This window comes from Dipodomys merriami, unplaced genomic scaffold (assembly GCF_024711535.1).
Source record: "Dipodomys merriami isolate MVZ:Mamm:240054 unplaced genomic scaffold, mDipMer1.0.p SCAF_4, whole genome shotgun sequence".
Taxonomy (NCBI): domain Eukaryota; kingdom Metazoa; phylum Chordata; class Mammalia; order Rodentia; family Heteromyidae; genus Dipodomys; species Dipodomys merriami.
In genome coordinates, this window is record NW_027205603.1 from 69,310,134 (window position 1) to 69,327,582 (window position 17,449).

Here is a 17,449-nt window from a genome sequence, read left to right on the forward strand (position 1 = left end):
TTATGTTTTGGCCTAGGCTTGCCTAGATTATACTCCTTCTATTTTTACTTCCTGAATTGCTGATCAGTATTAGTTGAGATGAGGTCTTCCTAACTTGGAGCCTTGGTCTTTGCCAAGGCTAATCTGAACTTGATCCTCCCAATTTCTGCCTCCCAAGTTGCTGACATTGTAGGCATGCACTATCAACACCCTGCCCTCTAATGTCTCTTAAAATAAAATGTTTTATACATTATGCCCCAAGTTTGTTTCTTTTTAAGTATTTGAGATCCAAACTAGACATTTTGCTGCTCATCTGAAGTTCCAGCTATTCTGAAGAATGAGACAGGGTTGCTCAAGCCTAGAAGTTTCAGGTCAACCCAGAAAAATGTAGCTAGACCCTATTTGGAAAATAAAGAAAAGAACATCCTTAAAATATTTATGCTCTAACTTAAAAGTATTTCCAGAATACTTGTAGAGTATAAGTAATCATTGTATTTCAAGTAGCCTTAAAGTTAAAAGCATACATATGTATAAATTGTGTGTGTATATATTTACATATGTACACATGTGCAGTTATCTTTATACATGTATATATATATTCTAGTATATGTTAAATTCTGAAATCAGTAAAATTATTTTTCTTTTTACTCCAATGCACCTTTGTACTCAAAACACTTTTTCAGTTATCAAACCTAAGCCTTTTCTTCTTGTTGCTTCCTATTTATCATCTGTTTTTCCCAGTTTTACCTGTCTCCATTTGAGGTGTTGTAATAACTCTTTCATTGAGGATTAGTATCTCTAAAAGCTTCATTTCCACCTCATTGCTCATAGTTTAGTTGTCTAGATTTGTAAGCTAACAGTTATCTTTCTCTCAGTAAGTTGGTAGCACACTGTCTCATTTCTTCCTGTTTTCCTTTTATTTTAGTTCATTTCTAGGCAGCCCTATTTTTATTGCTTAGATTGAAACTTTTCCTTATTGTCTTTATACGTCTGCAGATTTTTTAAATATTAATTTTCATTTTATTTCTATTAAACAAAATCTAGCTTTAGAAATACTCTATCCTGTTTGTTTGGTTTCTTTCTGAGGAATCATATCATTCATAACTTCTGGAAAACTTCAGTGCTGTCCTCTCCTGCTATGTGTTCTCCCTCTCTCTCTCTCTCTCTCCTTGAAATTAATTCTTTTAGGTTGTTGAAATTAATTATATTACACTCTTCTATCATGCTTCATTGTGTTGTCCTCATTGTCTTCCTGTTCTTGCTATTCTTTTTGATTTTGTCATCGATTTCAGATGTGAGTACTTTGTATTTCTTTTTACTTTTCCACTGATGTTTATTTTGTTTCCCGCCCTCCCTCCCTCCCTTCCTTCCTTCCTTCCTTCCTTCCTTCCTTCCTTCCTTCCTTCCTTCCTTCCTTCCTTCCTTCCTTCCTTCCTTCCTTCCTCTCTCGCTCTCTTCTTCTTCATCTTCGTCTTCTGTCTTCTTTCTTCTTTTTTGCCAGTCCTGGGGCTTGCACTCAGAGCATGGGTACTGTTCCTGAGCTTCTTCAGCTCAAGGCTAGCACTCTACTACTTGAGCCACAGCACTACTTCCTGTTCTTTCTGTTTATATGGTACTGAGGAATCAAAACCAGGGCTTTTTGCACATGCCAGGCAGGCACTTTACTACTAAGCTACATTCACAGCCACTGTTTGCAATTCTGATTATCAATTCATGACAAATCATAGCTTGTAAAATAATGATGCTCCTTCTCCCATTCTTTCATAATGTTTGATCTCCTTTTCTTACCCATTCATTCTGTTCTTCATTCTGTTGAAACTTTATTTAGAGTCAGCATCACTTTCTTACCTTTGCTTCCGACTTGCCTTTACTTTCACAACTCCATTCAATAATCTTTTTTTGAGTCTTAGTTGTATCTTATACTTTAATCTATATTTTATATAAGATAAATAATAGATATCTATATAATATATAATTTTATCACATCAGTTTGCTGTTATTTTTATTTTGCTGTTTCTTGGGTTCTGGGTTCTTAGGTTCTTTTTGGGTGACACTGAGGTTTAAACTCAGGACCTTTTTTACTAGGAAGGGCTCTACTGTTTGATCTATACTCCCAAGCCTGTTTATTTGCTTTGGTAAATTTTTGGATAGCATCTCATATTTTCGTCATGATGGTATAACTGTGCTCTCCCACATACCTGGGATTACAATTATGAACCACCACTGCCTTGGCTTATTTGTTGAGATGGGGTCTTACTAACCATTTTTCCAGGTTGGCCTTGAACTGCTATCCTACTGTTGTCTGCCTCCTGATTAGACATAACTGCCCTGATACTCTATTGATGTTTCTCTATTCTTATCTCATTATTCCTGCAGCTGTTGCCGCAACTGCTTAAGCAGTCAAATTCTCTTGCTTTTATAACTATATTGGTGTTTATGGTTAACATAATCCTTCTATTTAGTAGGCACTGTGAGAATAAAACTTGTGGTTGGTAGTAGGAGAGTAGTTGGTATAGATAGTTCTATAAAATTTGTTTTAAAGAGGTTTTTAGGTTTTTTTTTTTTTGGTGGCACCAGGGGTTGAACTCAGAGTTATCCCTCTTTAGATAGGCAAGCATTTTACCACATGAGCCAATACCCCTAGCCCTTCAGAGAGATTTTATATTATCTCAGTTAAGATACCATATTGTATAAATGAAGGAATTTACACAGATGGCATGAGGAAGAGAAGAGCTCAGTTGTATTTAATGGAGTTCAGACTCTCCTGCTGCCCCACCCATAGTAATAATCAATAAACATTTTGGATAGTTTTTCTGGTTTACAAAAATAAAATAACTTACTTTTTTCTTTGGAACAGGTTGAATCAAGGGATTCTTTGAATAGCATAGCCCTGAAGTACGATACAACGCCCAATGAACTTGTTCAACTAAATAAGTTATTCTCCCGAGCAGTCGTTACTGGACAGGTATTGTTATTTAATTGAGTTGGTGTTCAGAATCATTAAGTAGAAAGTATTCCTTGCACATGGTTATTAATGTAGAAAATTTGAGAATAATAATTTTTGTATGCTTTGAATAAATCATGTTGGCTCTGCAAGAAAAAGTATCATTATATCTATGAATTTCCTGTTTAATACATAATTTAAATAATTGCCTTTTCAAGTATATCTTTAAATAATTTTTTTAAATATTCAAAGCAGTCCATGTAAATTGACTAAAGTTTCAAGTATTCCACACTGTTCATTTTCTTTCCCACCTCACATGTATTTTCAAGCACATTCATGTCTTTCTCCTTTGGGGTTAAATATTTTACTTTTTTTGTTTTAAATTTAACATTGATTCTTGAAAAATGTTCTATTTAAGCACAGCACTAGCTCAACCATTTTCTGTCTTCTTACTTTTTGAGGTTGCAGTGTTTGAGGTATAGTATAGTTCAGGCTATTTTCAAACTCACATATTCAAGGCTTGCCTCAAACTCAAGCTCTCCTCCCTCAGCCTGCTAAGTGCTGGTATTGCAGGTATATGCTAACATGCCTAGCTCTCCCAGTCTCATCTGTACATAGTGATTCATTTTATTGATATAGTTTATAGCTGTAGTCACAATCTTTAGGCTGTTTTTAACTTTCTTGGTAATGTTAACTTTGCTATGGTTAACACTTGTGCATATGTATGTATGTATCTATCAATAGGTATTTCACTAGGGAGAATTCCTAGAAGTAATATGGATGAAAGATATATGTACAATTTAAATTTCATTAGCTATTGCCAAATTTCCTTTAAGGTGAACACTTGTTTATCATTCTTTATTTCTTATTTCATCTGTCTGCATCAATTTAAAATTTACTTTGTCAGACCTGTTATGTTCATATATATTGTTATAATATGAATATTTTTTACTTATTTCTCTTTATTGTTAAAAATTATTGTTAATGGTGCTTGCTCATAGAACATTATCTGAATATTACCATTTCAGTTTCTCTTAATCTTTTTCTTTGGGGGGGGGATCCGGTCGTGGGGCCTGAACTCTGGGCCTGGGCACTGTACCTCAGCTCTTCAGCTCAAGGCTAGCACTCTACTACTTGAGCCACAGCACCACTTCTGGCTTTTTTCTTTTAGCTTATATGGTGCTGAGGAATCGAACCCAGGGCCTCAGGCATGCAAGGCAAGTGCTCTACCACTGAGCCACCTTCCCAGCCCTCTCTTAATCTTTATGTGAATGTTTTCTTACAGGTTTTATATGTTCCTGATCCTGAATATGTCTCCAGTGTTGAGAGCTCTCCATCTCTAAGCCCTATAAGTCCTCTGTCACCAACATCATCAGAAGCTGAATTTGATAAGACCACTGTAAGTATACCTGCATTTCAAAGATGGCTATGGAGACATCCCACAGTATATATGTTCATCATGGGTTTTCTTGTGTTTTTTTTTTAAATTTTGTGCCAGTATGGGGACTTGAACTTAGACCCATGATGGTACCACCTCTACCATTTGAAACAGACATCTACTTCCAGCATCTTGCCTAGTTAATTAAAAGTAGAGATAAGAGTCTTTGGGATTTATCTCTGTCTTGGCTAGCTTTTAAAAAAATTAAACTCATTTTAAAGGAGTTTTATGTTTCTTTGCCCTTTTCTACATAAATAGTAATTATAATTTTCCGTTTTCATAATGACTTTTGTTTGCTTAAAAGACAGTTCCTCCATTTAGTGGTTAGATTCCTATGAGAAATTCTTTCACGTTTCCCTGTTAACTGTACAAGATACCTTTCACCCAAGGTTTAGGATATCAAATGGTAAACCAATATTACTAATTAATTTGCCCACAGTTATTCATACAAGCTCTAGTACTCTATTTTTAGTCTTTAAGAGTTAGTATTCTGCCTTTAGGCCACTGTGGCCTCATGGTATTTATTACTTAGTAAGGTTTGGATTTCAGAAAATTTCAGATTTGGATTTTTAAGTTAGGAATCCTTAATTTGCATTATATTTGTTATCTGGTTTTTTTTTGTTTGTTTTGTTTTGTTTTTTTTCCTTGGTTGGTCATAGGGCTTGAACTCTGGACCTGGGCACTGTCCCTAAGCTCTTCAGCTCCAGGCTTGGACTTGAGCCACAATGCCACTTCCAGTTTTTCTAGTGGTTAATTGGAGATAAGAGTCTCTTGGACATTCCTACCAGAGCTGGCTTTGAACTGCGATCCTCAGATCTCAGCCTCCTGAGTAGCTAGGATTGTAGGAGTGAGCCACCAGCACCCAGCTATTTGTTACCTTTTATTGATAAGAATAGAAATCAGATTTAATGATTGGTACATCGATAAAAGAATTATCACAGGATTTCTAGGGCCCAGGCTCACATATCTGGGTTCCGTAGGTCAGGTCTGGTCATGTGCCCCAGTGTGTTAATAATGGGAAAAGTGAGTTAGACATAGGTTAGAAAGAAGAAGTTTAGTTGATGTGGAAGAGGTAAGATAGCATTTCACCTCATCTTCCCCAGAAGTCATTTAAGTTTAAACAGAAAAAGGTACTGTGGGAGAGGCACTGATAGGTATTAAACAGTCCCAATCACACACTTGATCAAGAAGCCATAGGTAGTCTTAGGCCGGACCTAGCTGGATAGTTGGGTAACTCATTGTCTCAGATGGGTAGATGGGGTCTTGTAATAAGTTTAATTGCTTTCTGGCAGATAGTAACTCTGTGCTTATCACAGAACATTTATCCTCAGTCCTCTCTCTCCTGGATTCCAAGGTGGTGACAAAGGAACTACAGGAGAGAATGGCTCAGGGCATAGGACACAGATATAAAATGGAGGCAAGGATGCCTGTGTATTTTCTTCCTGTCAGTGAACGTGTGGACTTAAGCAAGGAGTCAGTGCTTTTCAGCAAAAGCAGCTTTTAAGTACATGTTATAGAATACTAAAAAAACCCAAACAAATAGCAGGGCACTGGGGGCTCATGCCTATAATCCTAGATACTCAGGAGGCTGAGATCTGAGGATTGCAGTTCAAAGCCAGCCCAGGCAGGAAAAAGTCCATGAAACTCTTATCTCCAATAAACTACCAGAAAACCAGAAGTGGCGCTGTAGCTCAAATGGTAGAGTGCTAGCCGTGAGCTGAAGAGCTGAGGAACAGCATTCAGGCCTAGAGGTGAAGCCCCATGACCAACAACAACAACAAAAATAATAATAAATGCTGGTTATTTTGGAGTTGGAGTCTCATGGACTTTTCTGTTTAGTCTGGCTGCAAACTATCATCCTCAGGTCTCAGCCTCCTAAGTAGGTAGGATTACAGGTGCGAACCACCAGCACTGGGCTCAGAATAATGTTTTGCACATACTATACCATTTCCCTAAGGCATTCAGTGATGTATGCATATTGGGACATGACAAAGGAAAACTGCAATGATAGGCTAATGTAGCTTGAGTTGTCAATCCTAAAGTGTAAACAGTAGTATTTTTTTTTCTGACTGGAAAACTGTACTTCAACCTTAAAGAACCTGGCATTCTTGGATGGCATAAGGTCAAAAAAAAAAAAAGAAAAAGAGGCCAGGTTTTCTTCTCAGAGAAAATGTTTCTTCATTTTTACTTGTGGTTGAAAGATGAAGAAAGTCCTGTGACTTTCTCAGTGACTCAATCAATAGTGCCTATCAAATATAGCCCCAAAGTCATCTTTAGTTTGACTGGTCATATGAATAAATTCTTTATACTTGGAATAGATCAAAGAATGACACAAGAGGTAGAAAAGGGCTTGAACTTTTTCCTAATGCAATAGTCATCACTTTTGCAACTATTGTATGCAGCGGTTAGAAATATTCCTTTTGGACATTAAGTTTTTAAATTTTATCTGATCTAATTTTTGCCTAGAATTCATTACTAGGCTCCAAAATAATATTTCTGTATAACTATCTGCACTGCTCAATTGTTTATATTTCTATATTGTAGTATGTTTACATGGTAGGTGGCAACATTCATAGTAAAAATTTAAACAACTGTTTTAGAATAGTTGAGAAGATATAATAAGAATTTGTTGGTTTTTGCTAGTTTGCTACAACTTCTGATGGTTCTGCTACAGTTATTTTTTCCCGCTTGGGCCATTTAGCATTTATTAGAAGATTTAAAAGGAAACATGTATTACTGTAGTTAAGCTCCCCAGTTCATTTGGCAATTGGTTTTGGCATCTCAGTTTCATCTCATCATTTGGCACGCTATGGAGTTTGAATAAGCATTAAGTATCCTTAAAACTTGGAGTAGTGGTATATACCATGTATGTCTGAGTAAAAATTAAACGAAAAGATCCACATACTGTATTTAAATACAGCAGAATTTAATAAATTTCCATTTAAATTATTGACCACTTATGTAATTAGTTGTGCTTAATGAATTTGTATGTGATACACACATCTTAGTAACAAAATAAGATGAGTGTAAAGTTAGTACTTTGAGAAAATGAGAAGATTAAAAAGCATCTTGTTTTGTTACTGTATATGATTTGGAGTAGTCTATAACCCCTTAAAATCTAATTTCATTTAAATCCTGTTTTTTTCTTGTATGCTGTGTGTGTGTGTGTGTGTGTGTGTGTGTGTGTGTGTGTGTGTGTGTGTGTGTGCATGTGTGCGTGTGTGTGTGCACGCTCACGCGTTCATACTGGGTGCTGTCCTAGGTGCTGTGTTTTATGGCTGGCATTCTGTCACTTGACTCATACCTCCACATCTGGCTTTTTGCTGATTAATTAGAAATGAGTCTCATAGACTTTTCTTCTTTTTTAAAAAAATGTATTTATTATAAAGGTGATGAATGGGGGAGGAGGGTTTACAGTTACTTAAGTAAGGTAACGAGTAGATTTCCTTTTGAACCCTGTTACCCAGACTTTTCTACCTTGTCTTGATTTCAAACCATGGTCCTCAGATCTCATTCCAGCTTCTTGAGTTGCTGGGATTATGTGAATGAACTACCAACACCTGGCTCTTATTCACATTTAGCATAGTTGTTTCATGGTATTTTGCACGAAACTTTCTTTCCTTCCTCATGTATATTTTTCCTGGCCCTAGAGATTATCCCTATAATTTAGAAGGCTATATGAAAGAAAGTATAAAAAAATCTGCTCTTAAGTAATTCCCTCTTAACTTGAGGGAATTAAATTGTTTAGGTCAGACAATGTTATATCAAAGTTTGATTCTCTTTAATCTCTGTTCATGAGATCAAAAAATGTCCCTTACTAAATAGTAAGGGACATTTGAACTATGACACTAGAAAGTGTCATAATTTTCATAGCTCAGGAGAATCTTGCTAGTATGAAAACTGTTACACAAGTTAGTGTGTATAAGATATGAAAAGATTGGTTTGTATTTTGTGTTTTTCTTTTTCTTTCTTTTTTCTTTTTTTTGGTAAGGTCCTGGCTTTTTTGTGCTGTTGTGGGGTGTGAACTCAGGGCCTATGTGCTGTCTCTGACCTTTTTTACTCAAGGCTAGTGCTCTACCACTAGCCACTTTCAGCTTTTTTGCTGTTTAATTGAAGAGACAAGAGTTACGATGATTCCTGCCTCAGCTAGGTTTCAACCACAATTCTAAGATCTCATCCTCCTGAGTAGCTAGAATTACAGTTAAGAGCCATCTGTGCCCAGTAAATTGTTTTAAAATTAAAAATATAACCAGTTGAAGTGTATGTAATCTTTGTGACTTTTAGTTGGTATCCAGAATATTACAGTTTAAGGCCACTGGGTGAAATGTTTGTGAAAACTTATTTCAACCAATATAAAAACTGGACATACTATGTGACTGTTATCCCAGCTATTTGGGAAGTATAAATAGTAGGCTCAAGGTCCAGGCTGGCCATGGTAAAAGGAGACCCTATTTGAAAATAAAGAAAAAATGCTTTGGGAATGGTTTAAGTGGTATCATCAGAGTTATCACTATATAATAAGAAGGAAACACTGATCATTATTTTTTAATTTTTAAAAATTGTTCTTGTTTTGATAGGTGTGACTCAGTATATATATATATATATATATATATATATATATACAATGACATACATAGATATATATTCATATATATATTCATATGTATATATGTATGTCATTGTATGTATCATTTTAACTACTTAACAACATTGTGAGAAAAGATATGTAGACTGTCCTGTGAGAATGGTACATAGTACTGGAAAAGTTAAACTGTGAGATGGGCCTCATCCTTTGTAGAATGATATTAATAAACTCCTTGTAACTTTAAATTTGAAATCATCCTGCAATGAATATATTTGTTATATACCTACCTGGGAATCATAGACAAACTCTTTACTTTTTTCCTCCCCTTAATACCCGTTGGATATCTGGCTTATCAGAAGTAATGGTTTTGTTAACAGAAGCTCAAGCATTTATAGTGACAGTGTGGAGGGTAAAGATATAAGTAATGTAGATGTTAATGCTTTTTAGGTAACTATATATATATATTATATAGATGAATAGATGTAATTCATATATACATCCCTTTACCAAAAATGACTACAAATGGAGTTCATATCACATTTGAGATCCTTACTCATCATGAAAACAAGACTCTCAAATTTTAAACTTTTTATATAAGAATTTTTTTGGCTAACTTCCACAATATGGTAAGAAAGGAAAAGTACTTATAAGGATAGCTACTCATTTGGTTTCAATAATGTATTTATTTTCTTTAGCTTTATTTTTTTTCAATGTTCCTGTTTTTGTTTTAAAGAATCCTGATGTAGTTTTTCCAAAAGAGGCAACTCCCTCATCCACCGTTACTGGAATTCGACCTTCAAGAGTTGTATCTTCTACTTCTGAAGAAGAAGAAGCATTTACTGAGAAATTCCTAAAAATTAATTGTAAATATATCACCAGTGGCAAGGTACTGAATGCAACATTAGAGAAATCTTTTAATCATGTCTTAGAGAATTTACATTTGAATGTTTTAACAAATTATTAGTAGTAATGAGCACAGACCTTGCTTATAGCTTAGCATCTGGTGTTCTGTTGCAGTTGTTAAAGGCATGGGATAGAACTAAATTGATTGCAGTGAGACACAGCTATTTTACTGTTGCTGGAGTATTTCAGAAAGCATATTTACATTTAGACTGGTTACATTTAGACTGTTGAATTTGGCCAATTTAGCGTAATACACAAGTAGAGAGATAACTTGTATTTATCTACTGTATAAGTACATTGTTCATTTTTGCCTTAAATTATTAATTTAAGATACTTTTTAAAAAGTAAAGGAAAAATCTGTTAGATTTCCAGCTCATCATGTTCTATGCTCTTCATTCCTCTGTGTGGATCCAGATTTCAAACTGGTATCAGTTTTCCTTTTACCTGCAAACTTTGTTTTAATTTATAGCACAGTTCAACAGGTGATATATTCTTTCAGTGTTTGCTGAATGTCTTACAAAAGCATTTTTCTTCTTTTTGGTAATTATATTGTCATAAATACTGTTTATTAAAAGTTAATGGAGACTGGCACTGGTGGTATCCTAGCAACTCAAGAGGCTGAGATCTGAGGATCATGGTTCGAAGCCAGCCTGAGCAAGAAAGTCCATGAGACTCTTGAGATAATCACTAAAAAAACCAGACATGGTTCTGTAGCTCAACTAGTAGAATGCTAGCCTTGAGCAAAAGGAGACAAAATTAGCAAAATGGACAGCACCTAGTCTCAAGAGTTCAAGGCCTAGGAATAAATAATTATTTGTGTGTGCCAGTCTTGGAGCTTGACCTCAGGGGCTAGCCAATGTCCTTGAGCTTTTTCACTTACGCTAGGACTCTACCACTTGAGCCACAGCTCCATTGCTGGCTTTTTGGTGGTTGGTTGGATGTAAAATTCTCACAGGCTTTCTTACCCAGGTTTATTTTGAACTGTGATCCTCAGATCTCAGCCTCCTGAGTAACTAGGATTACAGGTATGAGAAAATGGTGCCCAACTAATAATCTATTAGCCTTTTTTTTTTTTTTTTTTTTGTATATACAGGTTCTGAGGCTGCCTTGGTGCTGTCCCTTGGCTTTTTTTGCTCAAGACTAGAACTCTTACCATTTGAATCACGGAGATAGAATCTCACGGACTCTCCTGACCAGTTGTCTTTGAACCATGATTCTCAGATCAGTCTCCTCAGTAGCTAGGGTTACAGGTGTGAGCTACCAGCAACCAGCTAGAATACTTTTAAATCTTGTTTTCCTCTATTCTTCTTATCCTTAATAAGATCTTTATTAATGATATTAATGATTTTTTTTGCAGAACAGTTTAAATGGATGAAGAATTTAATTGAAAGTAGAGTTCACATTCTCTCGCTTTCCCCTAGTTTTCCCAATGTGTTTATTATTTTTGTCATGATTAATGAGCTAGTATTCAGATAAATCTGCAATTTTAATTTTGGGTCATATATTCTACAGGCTTAAACAAAGCATAATAGCATCTACTAGTATTGTGTAGAATCATTTATTTCATTGCTTTATAAATTGCTATGAGCCTCTCTTTATCCTTTTTTCCTTTTATCTTTCTGAGTCTGTGGTTACTAATGATCTCTCTACCATATAACTTCTTTCCAGAGGATCATCTAGTTGAAATCAAACAGTATTAATTGTGTGATTTCTGATGGGCTTCTTTCACTTAGCAACATGTTAAGTTTAAGAATGCTTCATGTCTTAAATGCCTCATTTATCTTAATTGCTGTATGGATATACCACAGTTTATCGTCTTCCTCTATGAAAAGGCATATTTGTCACTTTGGATTTTGGTACTTAATGGATAAATCTTTAAACAGATTTTTGTAACATTTGTATACATGTAAGTTTTCACCTTGTTTAAATACCAAGAAGCATGACTGCCTATGATAAGTTCACATTATTTTTAACTTAATAAGAAACTCCAGATGGTCTTCCAAAGGGCTTATACTGTTTTGTGTCCTTTGAGCAGTGGGAATTCCTTTTGTTACACATCTTGTTGCAGTAAGTTAGATTTTAGCCATTCTAATAGTTCTATAGCAGTATTTTCATTGTTTTAATTAGAAATTGCCTGAAGACATGTGATGAACATCTTCCCATGAGCAAATATTTTTATATAACTTCTTTGCCATTTTCTTTATTTTTGAAAGTTAATGTAGCTATAGACACAGTTTTCAGTTAGCAAAGTTTTCTTTCTCTTTATAAAACATTATAAAGACTACTCTTTTCTGATTTGCATTGTTCTAAAGAGAAACGTGTTTGGTTTGGTTTGTAAAAACATTTCTTTTATTATATCTAAAATGTTGTATTTTTCACTAATTTTGAACAATTTTATTCTAATGTGCCATGATTTGGGAAGGGGTTAGAAATATTGCTTTATTGGGAAAACTCACATCCACATTACTTTGTTTTGTTTTTTTTTTTTTAAAAAAGTCCTAACAGCATTCAAGAAGAAAACACATAATAGCTTCTTTAGGGATAAAGGCCAATACAAAAACAAAAAAAATAGGGACTAATGATTGCCCCAAACAAAATTTCCTTAAAAGAAAAGTAATGTTTACTTATCTTTGTTTGAGAAAAGTAAATTGTGTTTGGGTTTTTTCAGCTTCTTAGTTGTAAGAGTTTATATCTTACATCAGATTTGGAAACATTTGGCCATATTTCTTAAACTATTTTTTTCTCTTATCCCTTCTACCTTTGAAAACTTGGAGCATATTTTTGGCTGCTTAACATCTCACAATTTATAGTTCTTGATTCTCTTTCCATTTTAGATATTCCAGTTGCTGCAGTCTTAAAAAATCACTTTTTCCTACCACGTATAATCTATCAGTTATATCTAGAATACTTTTCATTTCAGTCATTGTACTTTTCATTTGTAAGTACAAACTTGGTTTCTTATTTTCCCTCTCTTTGCTTACTGTGTAAATCTTAGTTTTGATATGTTATATGTGTTCTTGATAATGGTTATAATAATTAAATTAATCTCTTTTCCTACCAATTTTCTTTCTTCTGAGTCTAATTTAATAGATTCTATATTGTATATGTAAAATTGTATTTGCTACCTGTCATGAGGAAGAAACAGGAAGAAGTATGCACATTCATGTAAAATATGGGCTCATGCCATGCAGGACTTTGCATTTTTGCTTTACTGTAGATTCCTTATGATATAGTATGTTATTATCCTGGGCTTGCAAATTTTAACTACTTATTGTTTGGATTTTCATTGTTATTGTTATTTTGCTGGTACGGGGGTTTGAACTCATGGCCTCATGCTTCCTCAGTTTGCTTGCTCAGATGGTATTCTACACTTGAGCATCAAATTATTTTGGACTTTTCTGACAAGGACATGTTTTGCTGAGAATATAGACGTGAGCCACTAGTGCCCAGTATACTTGATTGTTTTCACTGGCTGTTTTAATTAGAATGATGTAGTTTTAAAACACACACACACACACAGTATAGTAAAATAGATTGCCTAAGAAAAGTAGTAAAATTAGCTAGAATCTTTTTTGAAATTGAAATTTGAGGATTAAATGTGACTTTCTTTTCTAATTTTAGGGAACAGTCAGTGGTGTGCTTTTAGTTACACCAAATAATATAATGTTTGATCCACATAAAAGTGACCCTTTGGTTCAAGAGAATGGCTGTGAAGATTATGGTATTATGTGTCCAATGGAAGAGGTGATGTCAGCTGCAATGTACAAAGAAATTTTCGATAGCAAAATAAAGGAATCCTTACCCGTGTAAGAATGATACTTATATTCCTGTGCAATTATTTTCCATCTAGATAGTTGACCCTAACCTAATCCTTGTTACTAGTTTTAGTATAACTACTTTTCATTTTAGGAGCTATTAAACATTTGGGTTTTTTTGTTAGATATTTGAAAAGTAGCCTGTACAACTTATTTAATTTATTTATTATTATTTAGATAATTATCAGAGGTAGTTTTCAGACCTTGCACAAAAATGCCTGAGGCTTAGCATTGTTATAGAGGAACAACATTATTTATTTGGTGATTTATATATTTGCATTCATCCTCTCCTCTAGAAAAGTATGCAGATAACATAAAACAGTTGCAATAATAGGAAAAGTTAGCCTTGCATTATACTGATTTATATAATAATACAGATTAGTTACATTCTTTGAAAGGTTTACACTTGACCAGTTAATTAGTGGACAGATAGAAACAGAAGGAAAATAAATGGAGAAAACAATGAAAAATACATGGGGGAAAAAGATGTAGTATACAAAGAATGGAGTATGTTGTGAAGGACGAGAGTGTAAAAGAAGATTTATGTGTAATAGAAAAGTTTCCTTACCTTCCATTAATGACTTTGGCAGTAGTTAAAAACTGTATTAACTTTAACTGATATTGATAGTTCACTATGTTTACTCATAAGGATGGGATTGGCGTTTTTGTTGTTGTTTGTTGGTTGTGGGGCTTGAACTCTGGGCCTAGGCACTGTCTCTCAGCTCTTCAGCTCAAGGCGAGTTGTCTACCTACCACTTGAACCAAAGTGCCACTTCCGGTTTTCTGGTGGTTAATTGGAGATAAGAGTCTCACAGACTTTCCTGCCCAGGCTGCCTTTGAACTGTGATTCTCAGATCTCAGCCTCCTGAGTAGCTAAGATTACAGGTGTGAGCCACTGGCCCGGGGTTGGATTGGCTGTTTTAAAATTAGCCCACGGGCTAAGTAATTTACAAAGGAGTAAGGAAGAACATTACATGAATTGCATAGTGAAGATTATTGAGAATAGGTAGATTGATGAGGCAGGTGTATATGAGTATGTAGTCATTCACTAGTGAGCTTCTGCTGCCCTGCTTTACCATTTTTGTTATGATATTTGGATTCTTCTGTTGTGAACAATCAGGAACTATTCCACATGTATGTTCTAGTGTTTCTTCCCTTTCAAATATCTATTTTATCATTTAGAGTCTCACCTGAATAGGTTATGCATTTTATTCAAATATATGTTCTGTGCCTCCAAAATAATCCTTAAGGATTATTTGTCTTATATATTAAAAAAACATTTTTGTACTAAATCAGATAAATAAAGTAGATGTTTTTCTCAAATAATGTCATGTGTGGTAAAAGGGAGTTTAAAGATATGACTTTCTCCTTATACTACTTAGGAAGTTGATTTCAGTGAGCATTATCATTGGCATAAATAACCTTTGAGCATATTAGCTCTCATATAGGTAGCACTTTTTAATATATCCTATTTGGTTTGTAATCTTTATCTCTTACAGAAGTCTTAAAGTTCCATTTAAATGTAAAAAAATTCTCAAAACTGCCTAAGTCCAAGAACTCCGGATGTAGTTTGAGTTAATCACCAGTAGGTGACACTATTGCATGTGAAATAACAAATTAAATGCTTGCTTTTCCTAAAAGATGAATCCAGTACAAAGGTAGCAGAGATAGGAACTGGACTCTAACTAATTGATACTTAAATCAATTTTATACCTCCTAGTAAAAAAAAGTATGCATTCTTGTTACAGAAAACTTAAAAAAAGTAAGAAAGTCAAACAAGAAAAAAATTGACTTTCAACTTTTCATCTTATTTTTACAAATTATTCTTTATGTGCATAAATACTATTTTCCACTGCATTTATACAATTTCTATTTTCAAAAAAACACTTAAAATCATCATTCTAAATTAATAGCATTGATAAGTAAGTTCTTTCCAGAATTTAAACTATAAACTGTCACTTTTAAACGTTAATATGTCCCTAAATAAATGTCCGTAACAGTTGAAGTCTGGATTAAATTATGAACCATTCATTTATCTGACATTTAAATGCTTTACCTAAGCAAGTTTTGTTAGAACTGTTAAGAGTTCCTATTAAGCGGGGCTCTGGGCATTCATACCTTCAATCCTAGCTACTCAAGAGACTGAGATCTTAGGATCCTGGTTTGAAACCAGCCTGTGAAGGAAAGTCTGTGCGACTTTTATCTCTAATTAGCCATTCAAAAACTGGAAGTGGCATTGTGGTGCAAAGAGGTAGAGTGCTAGCCTTGAGCTCAGAGACAGTGCCCAGGCCCTGAGTTCAAGCCCTATGACTGACCAAAAACAACAACAAAATAATGGGTTCCTATTAGCCTGGACATTTCCTGTAAATATGTTTGCTTGTGTTCCATTCAGGTTGGTTATAAGCCTTGAATTAGAATCATATATTTTTGTTTAATTTCTATTTGAATATAAATAAGCATAGCCTATATATATAAAATAAATCATTATATTCTTAAAGATTTAAACTTTTAATTGTAACTTTCTGTATGCTTATTTTCTCTGTTCCATGAATGAGTAAATTTTAGATTAAAATTATACAAGGTTACTGACAAGGAAACCTTACATTTATGTTTCCTGAAAAGTAATTGACATGATTAAATATTTATTCATGAATAAATTTTTATATCCTGTTAAGATTTGTACTTTTTCATCCTAAAAAATTACTTCAGTGATATTAATGTAATATTTAGTTCATGAAAAATAAAATACTGTAATATTTAAGGTCTAATCATTTTTTATTTTGTTTGATAACAGAGAAATAGATCAGTTATCAGGAAGGGATTTCTGCCATTCAAAGAAAATGGCAGGAATGAATACCGAGGAAACAGACTCAAGAGTCCGTGATGCAGGTAATGATAGTGCCAGCACTGCTCCAAGGAGCACTGAGGAGTCTCTCTCTGAAGATGTGTTCACAGAATCAGAACTCTCACCTATACGAGAGGAGTTGATCTCTTCAGATGAGCTGCGACAAGATAAGTCATCTGGTGCGTCTTCAGAATCTGTGCAAACTGTCAATCAGACTGAAGGAGAATGTTTGAGAGCCAAATCAGTGTCAACTAGTACTCCTGGTCACTTAAAATCCAATGTTGGATATTCTACAAATGAAGTTGGGGCTTTATGTCATGATACTGATTTAAGTAATCTTGAAATGACCACTAAGGAAGATGAGGATACAGATAACATTCAGGAAGCATCAGACCGAAAAGAACAAAGAACAAGTATAAAAGATCACGCAGGCCGGGATTCTTTCCATCCTGAGAATTCATTACACCAAGAGGAAGGTGGAAAAGAAAATATAATTTGTGGAGAAACCACAGAATTTAATCAAAAGCAAACTGTTAACAAAGGCAAACAAGGAAAAGAGCAAAAACAGGACTCAGAGACAGAGGTAGAAGAGTTACGCAAACTCTGGAAAAGTCATAGTATGCAACAAACTAAACAGCAAAGGGAAAATATTCAACAGGTGTCACAAAAAGAAGTTAAGCATAAAATTGCCTCTGCAGATGGACATGTAGATGGTAAGTGTTAAAGAGTCCATTTCATTATGTTTATCTTCCTTTTCCCTTACTGCTGCAAAAGCTGCTGAATCTTAGCCTAGCCTGAACTGATGTTATTCCGGCAGTACAGGATGCATTTGCTGTTTTCTTATCCCACAAATGTATGTACACATAGTAGAACATCTTTCTGAAATGTTTAAGCATTCTTTTTATTTATTTTGTGTTTTGAATGGTTTGCCATTTCTGTT

At 34.4% G+C, this 17,449-nt stretch overlaps 1 protein-coding gene across 4 annotated transcripts in view; it reads left to right on the forward strand.

Annotated features, from left to right (window-relative positions):
- The window catches only part of Oxr1 (oxidation resistance 1), a 362,919-nt gene that overhangs the window by 309,663 nt on the left and 35,807 nt on the right, over positions 1–17,449 (forward strand). For all 4 annotated transcript variants that reach the window (XM_069991250.1, XM_069991252.1, XM_069991251.1 and 1 more), the window contains 5 exons: positions 2,837–2,944; positions 4,209–4,322; positions 9,680–9,832; positions 13,471–13,655; positions 16,459–17,222. In XM_069991250.1, the coding sequence (XP_069847351.1) occupies positions 2,837–2,944; positions 4,209–4,322; positions 9,680–9,832; positions 13,471–13,655; positions 16,459–17,222 (1,324 nt within the window). The remainder of the gene's footprint in view (positions 1–2,836; positions 2,945–4,208; positions 4,323–9,679; positions 9,833–13,470; positions 13,656–16,458; positions 17,223–17,449) is intronic.